This window comes from Hoplias malabaricus, chromosome 15 (assembly GCF_029633855.1).
Source record: "Hoplias malabaricus isolate fHopMal1 chromosome 15, fHopMal1.hap1, whole genome shotgun sequence".
Lineage (NCBI taxonomy): Eukaryota > Metazoa > Chordata > Actinopteri > Characiformes > Erythrinidae > Hoplias > Hoplias malabaricus.
The window spans coordinates 28,516,292-28,536,630 of record NC_089814.1 but is presented as its reverse complement, the minus strand read 5'-3'; the positions used below and the strand labels follow the sequence as shown (position 1 = coordinate 28,536,630).

The following is a 20,339-nucleotide window of genomic DNA, read 5'->3' as shown; positions in this document are numbered from 1 at the left end:
CAGGTGTATCCTGTCTGTGTTCAGTATTTAAGTCCCCTTGTATCTCTACCATTTATTGGTCATTTGTTGTTTTGCTCTGTCCAAGTCAAGTCAAGTCATGTCGTTTCGTTTAGTTTCCCAGTCGTGTTGTTTCACCTTTGTTTAGATCTTTCCCAGTCGTGTTGTTTCACCTTTGTTTGTTCCTGTTCATATCCTGTTGTTTCTCTCCATTCCAAGTCCTGTCGTTTAGTTTAAATTTCTAGCCTTGTTGTTTCCACTGTTGCCTGTCTTTGTTTCGTTATATCTTTTGTTTAATTAAAATTACTGTGTTTTAGCAAGTGCGTCCGCCTTGAGTATCCGTGACAAATGATTAGTCCTGCCCTCCATATATTCTGTACAGCATAACAACATGATAAAAAAAACACATGTAAACAAAGACATTGATATGAAGCACCAAAGCTTCTCCACCATTGCCCTGCCCTCTCATTGTGGTTCACACCTGTGCCTCCTGTGCCAGATCCTGCCATTGTTATCCTTCTCAGGTGTTCCTTGTCTGTGGTCATGTTTATATATGTACACTTGTTTTCAGTGCTCCTTTGTGTGGTCTTATGTGTAGATGTGTGCTTTTGTGTTTGAATGTTTTTTGTGTATGTCTACACCAGTTCACGGCTGATTAGTTCTGTTCTGTTTTGTTCTAGCTTGTGTTTCTGTGACCTGCCAGTGTTTGTTTTCAGATTGTGTTTTATTTTGTTATTTGTTTTAATAAATTTTATTATTAAACGTCCTTCCATGTACATCCATCTCCTGTTTCTCCCTTCAGCCATGACACAGACAGTGGTTTTGGGATGTGTTTCTGAGTCCATGCCGTGGTTTCCACTACATAAACACGTCTGTTATTTGGTCACACATTCTCTCAGTTGTGAAACCCTCAACATTTTTACTTCTGAAAGTCTCTGCCTCTCTAAGGTGCTTCTAAAACCCACACGTCATTAACCTGTTGCAAAATAATAATTTTTTGTAGCATTACACAAATTTATCAGACTTTTTTAGAAAGTTTAGCTGGCATCAAACTCAACATGTGCAAATATATATAAAAAAAAAAAAGGTGTCTCGTGTGAGTGAAAGAGTGTGTGTTTCCCTGTGAAGGACTGGCGCCCCCTCCAGTGTGTGATCCCGCCTTGCGCCCAATGATTCCAGGTGGGCTCTGGACCCACCCTGAACTGGATAAGTGTTACAGACAATGAATGAATGAATATAAAATTCCTCAGTTTCAACATTTGAAACATTGAATATTTGCAAAGTATTTAATTAAATATAAAATTTTAATGATTTGCACATGGGCGGCACATGTTAGAGACATTTTTGCACAATTTTAAGAGACATTTTAAGTGATTAAGTAATGGAGTTTAATAAATCAAGGAATTTCACAGCTGTAGTTAAGATGTTAATAGATTATTGTATTGTCTAAATTTACCCCTCTTTTCTATTCAGGTGAACAAGCTGGAACGAGACAAGGTGCAGGAGGCCAAACGCATTCGTGAGCAGGAGCAACACCGGCACACAGCAGCGCTAACTGAGCAGCGGGCACGATGGCATGAAGAGAAGCTGAAAGAGTTTGCGTCATTGCGGGAGTCACTTACACGCCAGCATGAACAGGAGCTAGCACGCACATCTAAGATCAAAGATAGTGAGATCCAGCGGCTGCGCACAGCACTCAGTGCCCTACGAGATGGCAGTGGGGAAAAGGTGCGGACAGCCTTAACACTAGAGGCTCGTGAGGAAGCACGCCGCTTTTTCGACCAGGAGCGCGTCAAGCTGCTTCAGGAGATAACTGAGCTGAAGGAGTCCAAGAGACACACAGATGAGGCACTCAGCACCATGATTCAGGCTGACAAAATGAAGGCAGGAGACCTGCGCTTGGAGCACCAAGCACACCAGGAGCAGATCAGCAAAATCAAGTGGGACTGTGAACGAGACGTTCGACGACTAGTGAGTTTTATGGCAGTGGTGTTAACAATAGCATGTTTGTTTATAAAACCTATATGTGGTAGAACTATATATTGTATGTATTATTATTTTGTGTTATATTCATGAAGAATTATTGTTGTTTTACTTAAAGGAACACTAGGAAAGTTTGAGGTTTTTTTGCACCTGGGGCCCCCTTTAGTATAAATTTTTTTTACAGCACTTAACTGAAATTAGTTGGTGGTGGGGGGGTTCAGTCCTACCCTCCTCCAAAAGTTACATATTGTAGTTTCTGCAGTGCTGAGCCCTGAGCAGCAATGACATAGGCTTGATTTTGCCTTTTACAGGCCAGTTAAACATTACAATGATTTTAAAGCTGTAATTTTAAGGTAAAAATGTTTTGTACATTTTGCAATTATTGCTGGAAATGTTTAATTTAATTTAGTTACAATTTAAAATATATAAGTTCCAACCCTGACACAAGGTTTAACAGTGACAAACAAACATTCACAGATGCCACACATTCTGTGGGCAAGGTAGGAGTAAGGAATAAAAATAAAAATAAAAATAAAACCACACGAATAGGAGAGCTAAATGGGCAAGGCAGGACATCATGTAACAGGATTCCAGACATCCTGCATTTAAATCCAGGAAGGCAAACAAACCTGCAGTGATGTCCCTGGATGAAGGCAGCCTTGCAATTACCCATTTGCATAGATGCTAGCAGGGAAGCCTGATATCTTAGGGTGCTCCCACCTCTCAGTTTCAATGTGGATTAGAAGAGTTAATCTGATAAGAGATCTGATATTGACTAACCATGGCTGCTGGTCAAGCATTCAGTCAGCTCTTTTGGAATTGTTCTGCTCTGCCCCAAATCTTTACATCTGCATGTACAAAATTCTCAGTCTACATTTCTGTCATGCCCAAAGGAGTCAAGTCACAAGCACACCAATCAAGATTTTTCTCCATGGTATCTGGGTAGATTCATCCCAATATGATCAATCTATGTTTTGGCCTTTACAAATTGGACCAAATCAACAGAAGGATTTTAGCCAAACAGGAATGAACAAAAATTCTTTGTAATCATTTTTTCCCCCAGGTGGATGAAATCAAAGCAAAAGACAGAACTATATTCTCCCTGGAAAAAGAGTTGGAGACCACTACAGGGTTCCTGCAGAAGTTGCAGCTTCAGAAGGATGCACTAGATGAGCAACTTTTCCTTGTGAAAGAGGCCGAATGTAACCTGGGTAGCCCTAAAAGGGAGATCCCAGGACGAGCTGGTGATGGAGCTGAGCACTGTGGGAGCCCAGTAAAGAAACACTAAACAAAACACAAATTATTTGTAAAAACGTATTTATATATTATAGTTATGTTTTGTCATATTTGTAACTGTATAACCATTTTTTGTAGAAAAAAAGCCCCAGCAAATTATGTACACACAAATTATTGGCATTTTCTTGCATGCTGCTTTATAAACAACCTCATGACAGAGTTGAGAAATGAGTGGAGCAGTAGTTGAATGTCGAATTCAGGGTGTTAAGTAGCCTGTATAAATCTCAACTGACCAGTTACACAGCAGCATGCCAACAACACAATTAAAAAAGCCTTTTAAGCCTAACACAAACATATCTGTAGAATTTTAAATCAAGTTAAATTATTGAGGATGGAAAAAAGAAAAAAAAATGTACTTTATGGTCATTGTACAATAGTAAAATGAAATTTGACCTCTGCATTTTAAGGTTTTGAAGTAACACAGCTTTCATAATGAATTAAAAATTAATGTAATATTTTATGTTTAATGAACTGACTGCACCGCGCCCCTGAAATGGAATAGCGGAAAAGAAAATGTATGTATGTATGTATGAACTGACTGCAATATTATACAACCCCAATTCCAGAAAAAATTGGGAGGCTGAGCTAAATGTACATACATGTAAATAAAACAGTTAATCTCATAGACCCATATTTTATTCACAATAGACCACAGAACACATATCAAATGTTGTAAGCACAACATTTTTCCATTTCACAAAATATATATATATATATTAACTTTTTTTCTCTCCTCTGTAGGATATGAGAAGAAACCAAAGACGAATTGCCGAACTTAATTCTAGCATTCGCAAGCTAGAGGACCGTAACACACTACTGGTTGATGAAAGAAACGAGTTGGTGTGTTAAATTCTTAATTAAAATTTGATAAAGGAGAAAGAATAAGGACACAGGAGTAATTTTAAAAATATTTTGTGATTTTTTTTTTTATATTAACATTACTATGTCATGTTTTGCTCTATAATATTATCTTTCTCTCTCTCCCTCCCTGTATTCTGCTTAGCTAAAGAGAGTACGAGAGACAGAGAAACAGTGTAAGCCAATGCTGGAAAAGAACAAGCTCCTGAATAGGAAGAATGATGAACTTACTCAGTCTCTTCAACGTATGGAAGAGAAACTCAGGAGGCTGACCAAGGAGAACCTGGAGATGGTGCGTGCCACCTTGCAATCTTCCACTCACAGCCAATTTGAGCTATTATTTATATATTTGCAGGTACTTCAAAGGTACAAGTATTTTATAGTCATATGCAGTATAAGATGTAGAATATGCTATACCAATCCATTAAAGCTTCACATAGGGCCCACTCCACTCTCCTTCTACCTGCAGCCACAAAATTTCTGTTATCACTCATTTAAATCCTACACCTGACCACTAAGGTTGTTGTGGCTGTTTATGATCTGATCAGCAAACAGCTACTTTTATAAACATTTAAAGGAATACCATGTAAGAATGGGCTTTTTTGTGTCCTAACCTCCCCCTAGCAGCTGCTGAGTGTAATTCACTGTACTGTCTTGAAATCAAGTCTAACGTCCACCCCCCAACATACTTCATCTTCCTGTCTGTGTATTTGAATAATTATTTGAAAGGGGGGGTGTTCAAAAATAACAGCACTGTGGAGTTCAATTAGTGAAGTCAATCATTCTGTGAATTACAGTGCCTTTGTGAAAGTATTTGGCCCCCTTGAACTTTTCAACCTTTTGCCACATTTCAGGCTTCAAACATAAAGATATAAAATTTCACACAATCGTGAAGTGGAATGAAATTTTTTGAATTTGTCAAACTTTTTTAACAAATAAAAAACTGAAAATTGGTGCGTGCAATATTATTCGGCAGAAGTTCAGTGAGGATCTCTGAATGATCCAATGTTGTTCCAAATGATTGATGATGATAAATAGAATCCACCTGTGTGTAATCAAGTCTCCGTATAAATGCACCTGCTCTGTGATAGTCCCAGGGTTCTGTTCAAAGCACAGAGAGCATCATGAAGTCCAAGGAACACACTAGGCAGATCCAAAATACTGTTGTGGAGAAGTTTAAAGCCAGATTTGGATACAAAAAGATTTCCCAAGCTTTAAACATCCCAAGGAGCACTGTGCAAGCAATCGTATTGAAATGGAAAGAGTATCAGACCACTGCAAATCTACCAAGACCCGGTCGTCCCTCTAAACTTTCATCTCGAACAAGGACTGATCTCGAACTGATCAGAGGTGCAGCCAAGAGGCCCATGATCACTCTGGATGAACTGCAGAGATCTACAGCTGAGGTGGGACAACACCATAGGACAACAATCAGTCGTACACTGCACAAATCTGGCCTTTATGGAAGAGTGGCAAGAAGAAGCTATTTCTCAAAGATATCCATAAAAAGTCTCGTTTAAAGTTTGCCACAAGCCACTTTGGGGACACACCAAACATATGGAAGAAGGTGCTCTGGTCAGATGAAACCAAAATCGAACTGTTTGGCCACAATGCAAAACGATATGTTTGGCCTAAAAGTAACACAGCTCATCACCCTGAACACACCATCCCCACTGTCAAACGTGGTGGCAGCATCATGGTTTGGGTCTGCTTTTTGTCAGCAGGGACAGGGAAGATGGTCAAAATTGATGGGAAGATGGATGGGGCCAAATACAAGACCATTCTGGAAGAAAACTTGTTGGAGGTTGAGGACAGAGCCTGGGACAGAGATTTATCTTCCAACAAGACAATGATCCAAAACATAAAGCCAAATCTACAATGGAATGGTTCACAAATAAACGTATCCAAGTGTTGGAATGGCCAAGTCAAAGTCCAGACCTGAATCCAATCGAGAATATGTGGAAAGAGCTGAAGACTGCTGTTCACAAATGCTCTTCATTCAATCTCACTGTGCTCGAGCTGTTTTGCAAGGAAGAATGGGCAAGAATTTCAGTCTCTCAATGTGCAAAACTGATAGAGACATACCCCAAGCGACTTCCAGCTGTAATTGCAGCAAAAAGTGGCGCTACAAAGTATTAACGGAAGGGGGCCGAATAATATTGCATGCCCCACTTTTCAGTTTTTTATTTGTTTAAAAAGGTTTGACACATCCAATAAATTTCATTCCATTACACAATTGTGTCCCACTTGTTGATGATTCTTCACAAAATAATTAAATTTTATATCTTTATATTTGAAGCCTGAAATGTGGCAAAAGGTTGAAAAGTTCAAGGGGGGCGAATACTTTCCCAAGGCACTGTAGGTGGGCCTTATTTAAGGGTGAAGCCAGCACATGTTGTACATGCATTTCTCTTTGAAAGCCTGAGATATATGGGCCGTTTGAGACATTGTTCAGATGGACAGCGCACTTTGATTAAAAAGTTGATTGGAGAGGGTAAAACTTACAAAGAAGTGCAGACAATGATAGGCAGTTCAGCTAAATCGATGCTTTAAAATGGAAAGCAAAACCAGGGAGATGTGGAAGAAAATGAAAGACTATTCGATTGGATCGAAGAATAGTTAGAATGGCAAAGGCTCAGCCAATGATCAGCTCCAGGATGATCAAAGACAGTCTCAAGTTACCTGTGAGTACTGTGACAGTTAGAAGACGTCTGTGTGAAACTAATTTCCAGGGTGTGTTCCCACCTTGCACCCAGTTATTCCGGGTAGGCTCCAAACCCACCGCGATCTTGAACTTGATATACAATTAATAAAAGATTTCACTCCTAAAAGTTATGGAAATAGTCAAGTGGATATTGTCTTTTTTTCTTTGCTTTTTTTAACCAGGCAATTAAGTGAATATCTTTTTTGTTTGTGTTTTATAGTTTTTAATCCTTTATAGCTAATGTTATTTATATCCAGGAAATCTCTAATGCGTTCAGCTAGTCACTATTAACGTAAGCAACGTGTAATTGCAGCATTCACACTGCATTAAAATATAGGAAAAACAATTTAGTATTCCAAATTATTGCATATAACTCAAAATATGTTGCTCACTTTGAGTAATTTAATGGGATATGTTACAAAATACATTTAGAACATTAACCCTCCCAACACTGTGTATTGGATAATACAATTTTGTTTGGGGTTCTGTTGTAATAAGGTACATATTCAAACATTATACTTTGGATACGTGAAAAACTAAAAATGTATAAAAATAAAAAATTAAATATATAAACTATATGCTCAAATATTAAATATTTTCCATACTTCAATTTCTATAGAGGAGTTGTTCTTTAAGTTTGATTCTACAATAAATTCATTAGATTCTTAAAAAAAAGGGACTCTCTAAACAGAAGCATGAATTTTCATGGTTGGTACATGTTAATAAGGGGAAGTTTAGATTTTACTCATGTTGTTCTCTCTTTCTTTTTTTTCCTGTACAGAAAGAGAAAATAAGTTCTCATATTCCACTGAAGAAGCTAAAGTCCTTGAATGATTTGGACCAGGCTCACGATGACCAAGAAATAGAATTTCTCAAGCTGCAGGTTTTAGAACAGCAGAGCATGATTGATGAACTGACGAGAGTGAGTAGGAAATTGTTTTGGCCAATTGGTTAGTCACTTTCCATAATTTAGATCTGGCTTTAAATATAATCTTAAGCAGCTATTCAAACTGGTGAAAGATGATTCACCTCTATATAATTATAAAAGGTCAAACATCATATTTTCTTGTTGTTTCATTACTTGCTTTATTGTGATAATCTTGCTGTGTGTTTATAATATTACTTGGTGTGTTTGATGTCACTGATTCTCTGTGTTTAAGGATAGAGAAAAACTCTTGAGGAAGAAGCGGCATAAACGAAGCAGACCCCTCAAGGTATGATAGCACTAGCTTGTATATATCCCGTTAGATTCATAGTGATTCTAGTTTCTGTCGTATACAACCATATTTCTAGAAATGTTGGGACACTGAGCAAAATGTAAATAAAAACACAATTCCATGATGTGCAAACCATTTAAACCTTTTATTTAATTGAAAATATAACTAAGACAATATTTTAAATGTTGAAAATGGGAAATGCTACAGAAAGTTTAGAGGTTACTTGGCAATATGTTAGTGACATGATTGGATTTAAAAAGAGTATCTCAGAGAGGCAGAGTCTTTCATATGTACAGATGGGCAATACAAGCAAATAATTCAAGGATAATATTCCTCAAAATAGCAAATAACCTGGGGATTACATCATGTATGGCATATAATATCATTAAACTTTTCAGAGAATCCAAAGAAATCTCTATATGCAAGGGACCAGGCCCAAAACAAGTATTAGCTGGATGTGGTCCTCAGGCCCTCAGAAGGCATTTAATTAAAACCAGACACATATCTGTAGTGGAAGTCACTGCATGGGCTCTCCGGCTCCAATCATTTAAGATGTACTAAGGTGAAGAGGAAATGTATCCTGTGGTTGGACAAATCAAAACTTACATTTATTTTTGGAAAATATGGATGCTGCATCCTCCAGATTAAAGCGGCAATCCGACCTGTTAGAAGCACACAGTTCAAAAGTCACCTTATGTGATGGTATGGGGGTGAGCTGGTGCACATAGCATGGGTGACTTGCCCATCTGTGAAGGCACTGTTAATGCTGAGCGACATTTACAAGTCTTGGAGCAACATGCTGCCATCCTGACATCGTTTTCCTGGAAGGCATTGTTTCTTTCAGTAAGATTCACATTCTGCATGGATTACACCTGGAAAACAACTGGTGCATTATGAAATGAAAACCACTATAACAGAGACCCTGAGCAACTGTAATCTTAAAACAAGCAAGAATCAGAAACCATTTCACTTTCAAAACTACAGTGACTGGTCTCCACAGGTCCCAAATGCTTATAGAGCAGCGTTTCTCAATGTGTGGGGCATGTAGGTATTGCAGGTGGGAAGCAGCGAGTCTGAAAAAATGAGCATTTCTTTATTAATGAGTCTGTCTTTAATAATACCTTTCTGTTTTCCCTATAAAGCATCTTTAGTAAAAAGCACCCACTCACAAAGGATTCATCAATAGCCCTTAAACATACTAAAAGAACATTAGATAGGAGACCAGAAAAATGTAGCTTGCCTGGAAGCAAAATATGTGTTTATTCACAAACCGCAGAGAATAACGTGTTTTCAGACACGGTGGTCTTTTTCAGCCTTTGTTAACATCTGATCAAATATAAAGAGGCTACAATCAGCTTCACTGGCCTCCGATTCACCTCTTCAGAGAGTCTGGTTTATAAACTTACTTTTTACCAGCCAGTAATGAGAGCACAACAGATAACAATGAAGGCTAATTACAGTTATGAAAGCGGCTTGTATATAACTGTTAGGGTAACAGAGGAGGATCTAAGAGTTGGTTAACATTAATATTAGCTGTGTTCAGGTTGTGAGAAAGTGCTCAAACATACAGCAAGTTAATTTTGTCTCTGGCCTTGTCCCGACTTGCTGCTCTGAATAGTATATATGTATTTGATCATTTTGAACAATGTTATATCTGGTGTTATAATGTTAAGTTACAGATTTAAAGATAGAAGTTGATGTTACTTAAATAAATTAGAAAATTGTAAACTTGCATGTGTATTTTATTACCATTTTGTGGGGGTGATATGGGACAGGTGGGGCATGGAAATTCCCCTTTATCAAAGTTGGGGGAAAAGTTTGAGAACCACTGTTATAGAGTGTTGTTTAAAAAAGAGGTGATGCAACACAATGGTAAAGAAGCCCTTGTCCCAACTTCTTTTTGGAACATTGCTGGCATCAAGTTCAAAATGGGCAAATATTTTTCAAGAAACTCTAAACGTTCTCAATTTCACACTGTCCCAGTTTTTTTTGCAAATATGGTTATGCATTCTAAATGTTTTCTAAATTTTGAACCCCTTATATAGAGGCATGTTGTTGTGGACACATTTTTTGGGTATGATGAGGAGTCATTGGATTCTGAGACCTCCTCTGTAGCCTCTTTACGTATGGATCGAACTCCAGCAACACCAGATGAAGATGTAGATGAGGTGAGACCTAAGACAACATGTGCATTGGAATAGACAGGACAGTCCCGTCCATTGGGCAGACTAGGCAAACGCTAGGGGTTCTGCATGTCCAGGGTGTGCCCAAAGCAGAAAATAAAAGAGGAAAGATGAAAAGATAGGGGTGACGTAATGGAGGAATGAATAACAGCAGCTTATTCCAGTTTTCAGTTTCATCTTAAATGGAGCAGAAAGTGTAAACACATACTTAAGGTAGAACAGAAAACTAAACCAAGTAGTAACAAAAACACTAATAATAAAAGAATTAGCATTGGCATTTGTTATGTAAAGTTTTGTTTAAGCACTGTTGAGTGGCAACAAGTTTTACTGAAATTAAACTTTTTCTCTTTGTTCTCTCTATGATACTTTAGTGTTTGAATCAACTTTAAAGTATTTATACTACTGTAAAAAGTTACATAATTCCCCGTTTCATTTACAACAAGTTCACACAGTGTTTGACATTTATTTGAAAAGCTGACATGGCAGTAAATAGCATCATTTTTATTTTGTTATTCATAGCCTTTGTATTTTCATTTAATTAATTTCATTTGATATGTACAGAAAATAGCAGAGAATTTCTCACTGAATATATGTTGGTGTATAAATCCTAGCTCTTACAGTTTTTAGAAAGACTAGAAGGTAACACTTTAAATTACAGCTTGCTAATTACTGGGTAAGTAAAGAGAACGTACCTGTTAAGCTGTAAGATAAAATAAGTACTGAGTAAGTAAAGTGTATGATGCTAGAAATATGTGATTATTACTTGGTATATCTTACAAACATTTTAAAAATAAGGCACATAACTATTTTCCGAATCCATTGTACTTCTAAGAATAATTATTGATTGCAAAATTGAGTAGAGCATAATTATTGATTGCAAAATTTAGTTTCATGATGCTTTGTACTCATTAGGTTCAAGACATGTGATTTACCAAAATAATCATCATCACATACTTGTGATTAGCAGGCTGTAATTTAAAGTGTTACCAATGTAGCTTAGGTGCTATTATTAGCTGGGTTTCACTGTCAGAAACTTTTAAAATTAATATAGTGTAACACTGAAAGTTCACGTGTACTCCTTAGTTCTCTTCAAATGCATTTGCATTTTAAAATATTTGAAACCCATCCCTGCATATCCTGGACCAGGGGGCAGCAGCCAAGATCTTGTCTTGGGCTCCATTTTGGTTAGGGCCGGCTCTCTGAATAGAAATGTAGACATTATGTGATGTATACAGAAATGCTCCCTACATTGTCTTCATTATGAAACTGCAGGGGCTGGCCGCCGAGGAGTCAGAGCTGCGGTTCAAACAGCTGACAAGGGAGTACCAGGCCCTGCAGAGAGCCTATGCCCTACTGCAGGAGCAGAAGGGGGGTATTCTAGATGCTGAGATGGAGGCCAAGGTAATCCTGAAACTGACTCAAGGGAAAACTTAAGTATCACATGATTTTATAGTGGTTGGATATATATGGTTTTCTTACTGTGCAATTTCATTTGCTCTAAAGGTTGCTTACAGCTTCAGTATAAATATATTGCTTTTCTAAATATGCATTTAATTGGGAAACCTTTCAAGCCAGCAATTTAATCACTTGTTAATCACTTGTTGAGTCAATTCAAATTTGTAGTAACTTATTTTTTTATAGGCTCATGAAAAGCTCCAAGCTGATGTGCAAAGATATAAGGCTAAAATTGAAGACCTAGAGAAAGAGCTCACACTCAAAGGACAAGTGAGTAGTCATCAATCAACACGTAACTACCAACTTCAAACGCAGATCTGAAAACAAATAATTTGTCAAGAAGTGGTAAGCTGTAAATGCATGTCTACAACCACATGCTTAATCATGGCTGCTCTGTCCATCTGGTAACAGCAGAAAATGCATCAGGAATAAGATTTGGATTTCACTGAGAACATGCTGGGTTCAAGCCCTGCAACAAATATACTCAAATCTGCTTGTTTTTTCTCCCCAAAATCATAGGACTCAAAATGGGTAGAAGAAAAACAGTTGTTTCTCAGACGGAATCAGGAGCTCCTGGAGAAGGTATATGCCTATTTTACCCCTCCGCATAAAATGATTAAAATTAATGGAAAAAATTAAGGTGCATTACAGTAATGTGTCCATAGTGGTTTCCTATCATTTCTTGTGTTCTCTTTAAATGTTGTATAACCTAATGATGTTCAATGTGTCTTTTGCAGGTGGAGAAGGTGGATTGTGAAAATTCACGACTACAGCAAGAACTACAAGACTCTAAAGACCAGAATGAGCTGCTGGAGTTTCGCATACTTGAACTAGAGGTTATGTTTATTAAATCTGTTTAAACCAGATTTTAAAACTTTTGTCACATAATTCACTCCATAGGAAACAACATAGTTTTAAAGATCCCAGATTAAGGCAATGATGGTTTACAGACCAAACACATTGTAACTGCTAGACTTGTGTCCCTTAAGAAGAAAGCTACAATGATTTTGAGGAGGGGTATCACCTATGACTGTGTACAAGTTGTATGGTTTGAGGCAACTAAGAGGTAAGTGATACCTTATAGTAGTCTTCTGAGGCATAGAAACACCTAAGACACTTTGAATGCAAAATATGAAATATATTGTACAGTTATACAAACAAAAACACCTAACAAATGAATTCAAAATACCCCACCCACACACAAAGCAACCAGACAGACAAAATGGGCAGAACTGATAAACCCCAAATAAACAGTCAACAAGAAAACACTCAATATATACAAAGTGATTAGGGTCCATAGGCTACTTTGCAGTTTTTTTGGTTTTGGTGACTCACGAGAATGTTTTTACTTGTTTTCCACCAGGCAGAAGTAGTTCTTATAATAGGCCTTTGTAGTAGTAGGGATAGTGGAGAGCAGAAGGCAGCAGGAGTTAGCAGCTAATAGTGTGGACAAATGAATTTAGAGTGGAGAACAAGGAGGTCAGAGAAAGTCCTAGCTTCACCTACCCAGAACTGTCCACAGAGTCTATGGTACATGAAATCTCCTTCTGCATAAAAAAGAAAACTGAAACTACAACCAAAGCCAAGTAGTCATACCAATAGCATAAGCAAACAGAGCAGCATTAGCATTAACAAAAAGACCACTAGCATTAGCATAGCAGTAGCATTAGTAAACAGTATTTTGCATTAACATAGTAGTAAAATTAACAAACACAGTACTTAGCATTAGCATAGCGGTAGCATTATTAAACACAGTATTTGGCATTTCAACTACGGTGTGTCCTTCATAAAAGTGTACAGCACATTGACATTAAAAGCCCAAGTACAACTTTTACACATGGAAAAGAAAAGAACACACAACAGGCAGCAAACACTGAGTTTCCTATCAAGGAGATTACCAGCATGGAGAACCTGCAATATGAAAACCATTCTCTCCCTGCTTCTGGCTTGGCTACCTCTATTTGTACACAGTCCTAGGTAACCTCACTACTGACCCCAAGAAAATGGGAAGAGGAACTGTACCCAAAATTGGCTAGAGCCTAGCTGACTGGTAACCAGTTTGGTTACGACATATACAAGAATATCTCATTTTAAATTCATACAAAAGTGGATATTGTGATTTGGTTCTGTTTTCTGTTACCTTCTGCTGCCTCAATTCATTTCTGAAGGCAGCTTCAGGCTACACCTTTTAAGCGCAGGAGCCACCAGGAGTGAACACGAGTGGCGTTTAGCAACAGCAGTCAAACAGGAAATCTGCGCTAGAGTAGTAGACTGTCCCATTCCAGTTTGGCCTTCAAAGGACACTCAACAGCCCTTGAAGGACAGACCTCTGTAGACCGGGTCCATTGAAGGATGCAGCCCCTGTATTGAGACACACCTTATGCCTTGCATGGGTAGGAAGAGAGCAAAGTATGACATCAAACAAGGACCTATACTCTTATACACATAGTGGCACATAAACATAGCAAAAAAAAGCAAGGAAATTTGTGTTTGGTAGATTATTTCTTTATTTTAACAATGCTTCTTGGCAATTAATCTTATACCATTGGAAATCTTGTTAATTTCCCTTTTAAATGTTGCCACATTTGTAAAAAGGATGTATATTTTCACAACTAAGGTCGATTCGATGTGCGTCTCGATTCATTACCACTGATACGATATAATTGCAACACACTGAAACCCTTGTCGATACAATGAGATACAAATCACTCCTGTTCATGATACAATGCGATTCAAAAATGATCTGATATCGATAGGACTTAATTATAAGAGGATTAGGTTTGATAAGTGATCATTCGATACAGTTAGTTGAGGTTGGAGGATGTACTGGCCTAAACCCATCAGTTTTCTTAAATCAATAGCACAATTCTGCTGTACTCTCTGTAACAATTTGAGAGATGTATGCATCTGGTTGTTTTCAATGGAGCAAAACCAATACATAATATAAAAAAATGCATAATTCAGTATATTCAGACAGAGCATTAAAATTTATTCAATTGAATTATTCAGTTATATTTTCCGTCTATATTTATACAAAATGTATAAAACATATAAGATGAACAGTTTTCAAAAGTACAGTATTAACAATGAGCATAGTGAAAATTATGATCTGCAACACATACAACACAGTCTGATAGACTTATCTGCTACTCCACACCATGCCATCTTTTCAGGTATGTCGCCAGGTTCATCATGCTACTAACGTATTTGATAGCCCCATGACATTGTTTGCAGATTGCGTGCGTCTTGTCAAGTTGACCACCTTGCTTAAAAAAACCCAAAATATTGCCACGTTTGATTTGTCTTTTTTGGTGCGTTAAATATCTCTTTGTCATTGCTAATGCTCTCGTTTCCCTCCATCTTTGTTGTGTGCGTGTGCATGCTTGCGTCAGTGCCTGAGGATGATGCATTTAGGTTGCCTTGAAAAAAAAAAAGAAATCAATAAAATATATATATATATATATATATATATATATATATATATATATATATATATATATATATATGTTGACTCGGAAAATACGTTTGAATAAGGAATAGATACTGGAAAACAAAACACCCGATTTAACCATGGTATTTGCCGATGCAAGAAGGCTAGAGGAGATGCACTGTAAATTCACCCACAAAATTAAACCCGATGCACCTTGAATCTACCGGTGCAATCACATTGTAGACATGTGTGCCAAACCACCGATGTGAATCGGTGAATCTCCCCATCTCTAATTGGTAAGGAACATGCATTTATGGGATGAGCAGTAGAGCTGAGTATGTGGGTAGCACCCATGAAAAATTTGCCAAATCCTCTCTGCCAATGCCAAATAGCTTATTTTCCCTCACTGGAAAAATGAGGCTTGTCATCATTGGAGGCAATCTCAATGCAGAGAGATGAAATTCTGCAACCAGTGGCAATCCCATATCTCCATAGTGGGACAGAACTCTATCGTCCAAGATGACAATGCAGAATTTGGGAGTGGAGAGGATGGAATGGCCTGCCAGCAGTCCTGACCTCAACCCCATTGAACGCTTGTGGGATCAGCTTGGGCGTGCTTTTCATGCCAGAGTGACCAACATAAACATGTTGGCTGACTTGCAACAAATGCTGGTTGAAGAATCAGAATCAGAATCAGAATCTCTTTATTTCGCCAGGTATGTTAAACATACTAGGAATTTGTCTTGGTGACAGCAACACATGTATGACATGTAAAACAGACTGTTAACAAACATAACTCTAAATTGAATGGGATGCCATGCTGGTTGAAGAATGGATGGGCTGGTGACCAGCTTGAGGAGGCTGTTGTGGCTGTGTATGGTTCTTCCACACGCTACTGAGGTTCCTGTTTGTTAAAGGAATAAATTGTTAAATTGCCCATATGCCTGGTTTCTTCAAACTTCAATCATTCTGTACACCAAACATCAAACGAGTCAATGGCAGAATAAGCTGTTTGGCATTAGCAGAGAGGATTTGGCAAAATTTTCATGGCTCAACCCACATACTCAGCTCTACTGCTCATCCCACAAATGCATGTTCCTTACAAAAGTGGCACCATTTAAAAGGAAAATTAAAAGGCTTTCCAGCATCATAAGATTTATTGCCAAGAAGCATTGTTACAACAAAGAAATTATATACCAAACACAAATTTCCTTACATTTGTGCTATGTTTATATTTGTTGGCAGAGCATCAGTTCTTTTTCTGCCTTGTTTTGGAACTGATGATTATTGTTTTTATTGAAATTAAAAACAAACAAGATATAAGTATTTTGGTGTGACTGTTTAGTGTTCTCCCCGTGTCCGTGTGGGATTCCTCCGGGTACTCCGGTTTCTTCCCATGGTCCAAAAACACATGTTGGTAGGTGAATTGGCGACTCAATAGTGTTCGTAGGTGTAAGTGAATATGTGTGTGTGTGTCGCCCTGTGAAGGACTGACGCCCCTTCAGGGTGTGTTCCTGCCTCAATGTACAATTCAGTACATGAATAGTGTAAAAGTTAGAAGTTTAATTAATATGTTCATGTAACTATTTCTGTTGGTTGAAGTGATGTACTAAGCTATGTTCACTTTCATTTTTTAGGAGCGAGAAAGGCGGTCTCCACCATTTACCCTTACAATCCATCCTTTCTCTGAGGGTGTGAGTGCACTACAGATCTACTGCATAAAAGAGGGTGTGAAGGTAAACAAACTGTCTATAATACAATGTATGTAATACATGGCTTTATTTGTATTTATTTTGGTACGTTTTAATAACGGGCGGCATGGTGGCACAGCAGGAAGTGTCGCAGTCACACAGCTCCAGGGACCTGGAGGTTGTGGGTTCGATTCCCGCTCCGGGTGACTGTCTGTGAGGAGTTGGTGTGTTCTCCCCGTGTCCGCATGGGTTTCCTCCGGGTGCTCCAGTTTCCTCCCACAGTCCAAAAACACACATCGGTAGGTGGATTGGCTACTTAAAAAGTGACCGTAGGTGTGTGTGAATGTGTGAGTGTGTGTGTTGCCCTGTGAAGGACTGGCGCCCCCTCTAGGGTGTATTCCTGCCTTGTGCCCAATGATTCCAGGTAGGCTCTGGACCCACCATGACCCTGAATTGGATAAGCGGTTACAGATAATGGATGGATGGACGTTTTAATAACAGTAAAATGACCTTAATGCATAACCTCAATTATTTGTCATAAATTCTGTGAAGCTGCATTGTGACATCAGTTGTAAAAAGCGCTATACAAATAAATTTGATTTGATTTGTTTTGACTACTCATTCACAGGACGTGTGTATACCTGATCTCATCAAACTCTTAGATATTCTAGGAGATAATGGGGCAAGTTTTTAAATTTAATTTCTTGCCTTAATTTTATATAATGCCTAAATATTATCACATTAAGACAATATTAACAGATTCTTTTGGCTCCCACAGAATTTAAGGAATGAAGAACAAGTGGCCATTATCCAAGCCAGCACTGTGCTGTCTCTAGCTGAGAAGGTAAATATTAATCTCATATTTTATGTTTTCACATGTTTATTTATAGCTTCAATAGCATTAATCCCAAAAAGTAAACTTTATTTACCTCATTTGGGTAGCTGTATATGAATTGGCCTTGAATTTATTAGATTTTTAGATTACATATAAAATGGTTAAATTATTGTTTTAGATTAGTTAGATTTTTGAGTTATATTTAATCTAGTCATTGTTGATCTAGATATTTAATCTTACTGTCTTAGACTGTCTGACAAAATAGATTATCCATATGCACATAGTAGTTCACTGACACAAAATACAAGGTAAAACACATTCACAATTACTGTAAAAGTTTTGCTCCTTGTACATCTGATTTGTTGCTCAACTGACAGCACTGATTATACAGTTTATACTGCTGAAGAGTACTTGCATTACCATATTGGGGCATAGAGAACATATGTGTTTCCTATTTTGTTATTTATTTTTTTATAATGTATTTCTTATTTCTATATAGCATACAGTAAAGAGTTTGAAACACTAATTTTGTATTTGTGCAATTATGATATTCTATTCTAAGCTGATTGTTTATTATTTGCTAAGATGTCCATAACAGAATTTTGTCAGTTTTATTCTGAAAGGCTACCCACATGTCTGTGCATGCTTCTGTATTTTAATCCATCCAGTGGTAAACAAATTGTAGTAAAATTTTAGCTGCTGTACTGCAAATTGAAAAGGTACACGTAAACCATAAGTGCCTGTTTGTGAGCACACAGAGCTTCTCTTTACTCTCACAACAATGTGAGTTTCATAATAGTCTCACAGTGTGTATATCAGCAATAAGGCAGCTAGCAAATTTTTATTCTGTGTTCTTCTCTTTGTTGCTCCCTAGTGGATCCAGCAGATTGAGGGCACAGAAGCCGCACTCCATCAGAAAATGATGGACTTGGAACTAGAAATGGTAATATGAATGTTTTATTTTTTAAAATGATGCACAGCCATGGTCAACAATATTTACATCCCTGCAGTTTCAGAGAATGTTTTCCCCAAAATTTGTTGCAATTAATAATGCCTATTTATTGATGTGTTTATCACTTTTGTTTCCATGGAAACAACAAAAATACTGAGAAAATGTAAAATTTGATATCATTCCTCAGATGTCCAGAAATGGCAGAGGCAAAATTATTGTCCCCCTCAGCTAGTTGCGCACCTTAACTAATAATTAAAATCAATTCAATTAATGAATATAAAAAAATAACTAATAGCAATTAGTTCCTGTCTTACAATTAGTTTCTTCTTACATTTAAACACTGGAGTTTTGTATGAAATATGCTTTGCATCATTGTCTTGGTAGAACAAATTTATTTTGCGCTCCAAAATTATTTTGGAATCCTCAGATTTCATGATGCCCCGCACACAGTTAAGACATACAGTGGCAGAAGCAGCAGAGCAACACCAAACATCTATAAACTTCCACCAATTTTTAACACAAAAATGAACAAATATTAACGTAAATACCCAAGCAATAGAATTTGCAGCAGAGAAAAGAGAGAAGTGGTGTTTTTTTCAAAGAAAGAACTGCATGCGTTTTATTGTTTTAGGCCACAATTTTATGATACATACTTTGTAAAATTATACATTTTGATATAAATACTACAAACCGTATTCCAAAAAAGTTGGGACACTAAACAAATTGTGAATAAAAACTGAATGCAATGATGTGGAGGTGCCAACATATAATATTTTATTCAGAATAGAACACAAATCACAGATCAAAAGTTTATACTGAGAGAATGTATCATTTTAAGGGGAAAAATATGTTGTTTCAAAACTTCATGGCGTCAACAAATCCCAAAAAAGTTGGGACAAGGCCATTTTTTACCACTGTGTGGCATCCCCCCTTCTTCTTACAACACTCAACAGACGTCTGGGGACAGAGGAGACCAGTTTCTCAAGTTTAGAAATAGGAATGTTCTCCCATTCATGTCTAATACAGGCCTCTAACTGTTCAATCGTCTTGGGCCTTTTTTGTCACACCTTTGTGGTGGAAAAATCATGACAGAAAATAAGACAGCTCTTGAGTCTCTGAGTCGGCATCAAGTGAGACAGCATTTATTAATTAACGTGAGAGAGGGACGTGCGCACAACGCTGTTTTTCACCTCTCTGCTGACCATTTTTGATCAGCGTCTTTTTATACATGGAAAACCCTTTAAAGTACGCCATCTGTTCGCTCTTTTACATTTCAGTCATCTTTTACTGTATCCTGTTCACAAAACTCAGAGTTTTTCCCACCATTTGTTTACCCCTATCTCCTGTATTTCTAACACCTTTCCAGACGTGGCCTGTGCCTCCCCCTCTATCTCCTTGGTCTGGAGACAAAGGGAGGTGTCGATATGTTATTTGAAACACACACACACACACACACACACACAAGTCTGCGGTCTCACACAGAGAATTAGGAATAAAACAATTTCAGTTTACACAAACATGCGTGGCCATTGCTGATTAAATATCTCTATTGATTATGAATCATTTATATAAACAAATTTCCATCACAATTCCCTCCTTTGATTCTTAATCAATCATTTTTACAGATTATCTTCATCAAACAAATGTTCCAGCCTCAGGTCTTTATCTACTTCATCAGGTTTAGAGTCCTTTGTGATCTGCAGGAGCTGGTATCTCGCTTGAACATGATGAGACAAAG

The 20,339-nt window shown here is 37.5% G+C and overlaps 1 protein-coding gene across 4 annotated transcripts in view; it reads left to right on the top strand.

Moving 5' to 3' along the window:
- The window catches only part of jakmip2 (janus kinase and microtubule interacting protein 2), a 79,056-nt gene that overhangs the window by 36,283 nt on the left and 22,434 nt on the right, over nucleotides 1–20,339 (top strand). For 3 of the 4 annotated variants that reach the window (XR_010795468.1, XM_066645401.1, XM_066645402.1), the window contains exons 3-17: nucleotides 1,471–1,968; nucleotides 3,044–3,253; nucleotides 4,018–4,116; nucleotides 4,280–4,426; nucleotides 7,620–7,760; nucleotides 7,999–8,052; nucleotides 10,101–10,223; nucleotides 11,511–11,639; nucleotides 11,880–11,963; nucleotides 12,213–12,275; nucleotides 12,431–12,529; nucleotides 16,761–16,859; nucleotides 17,443–17,496; nucleotides 17,593–17,658; nucleotides 18,524–18,592. Coding sequence is in view for 2 of the 4 variants with exons in the window: in XM_066645401.1 (XP_066501498.1) it covers nucleotides 1,471–1,968; nucleotides 3,044–3,253; nucleotides 4,018–4,116; nucleotides 4,280–4,426; nucleotides 7,620–7,760; nucleotides 7,999–8,052; nucleotides 10,101–10,223; nucleotides 11,511–11,639; nucleotides 11,880–11,963; nucleotides 12,213–12,275; nucleotides 12,431–12,529; nucleotides 16,761–16,859; nucleotides 17,443–17,496; nucleotides 17,593–17,658; nucleotides 18,524–18,592 (1,935 nt within the window). In the remaining 2 variants the exon portion in view is untranslated. Of the gene's footprint in view, nucleotides 1–1,470; nucleotides 1,969–3,043; nucleotides 3,254–4,017; nucleotides 4,117–4,279; nucleotides 4,427–7,619; nucleotides 7,761–7,998; nucleotides 8,053–10,100; nucleotides 10,224–11,510; nucleotides 11,640–11,879; nucleotides 11,964–12,212; nucleotides 12,276–12,430; nucleotides 12,530–13,861; nucleotides 14,087–16,760; nucleotides 16,860–17,442; nucleotides 17,497–17,592; nucleotides 17,659–18,523; nucleotides 18,593–20,339 lie in introns of those variants that run through there. The other variant, XR_010795469.1, reaches the window with a different exon arrangement.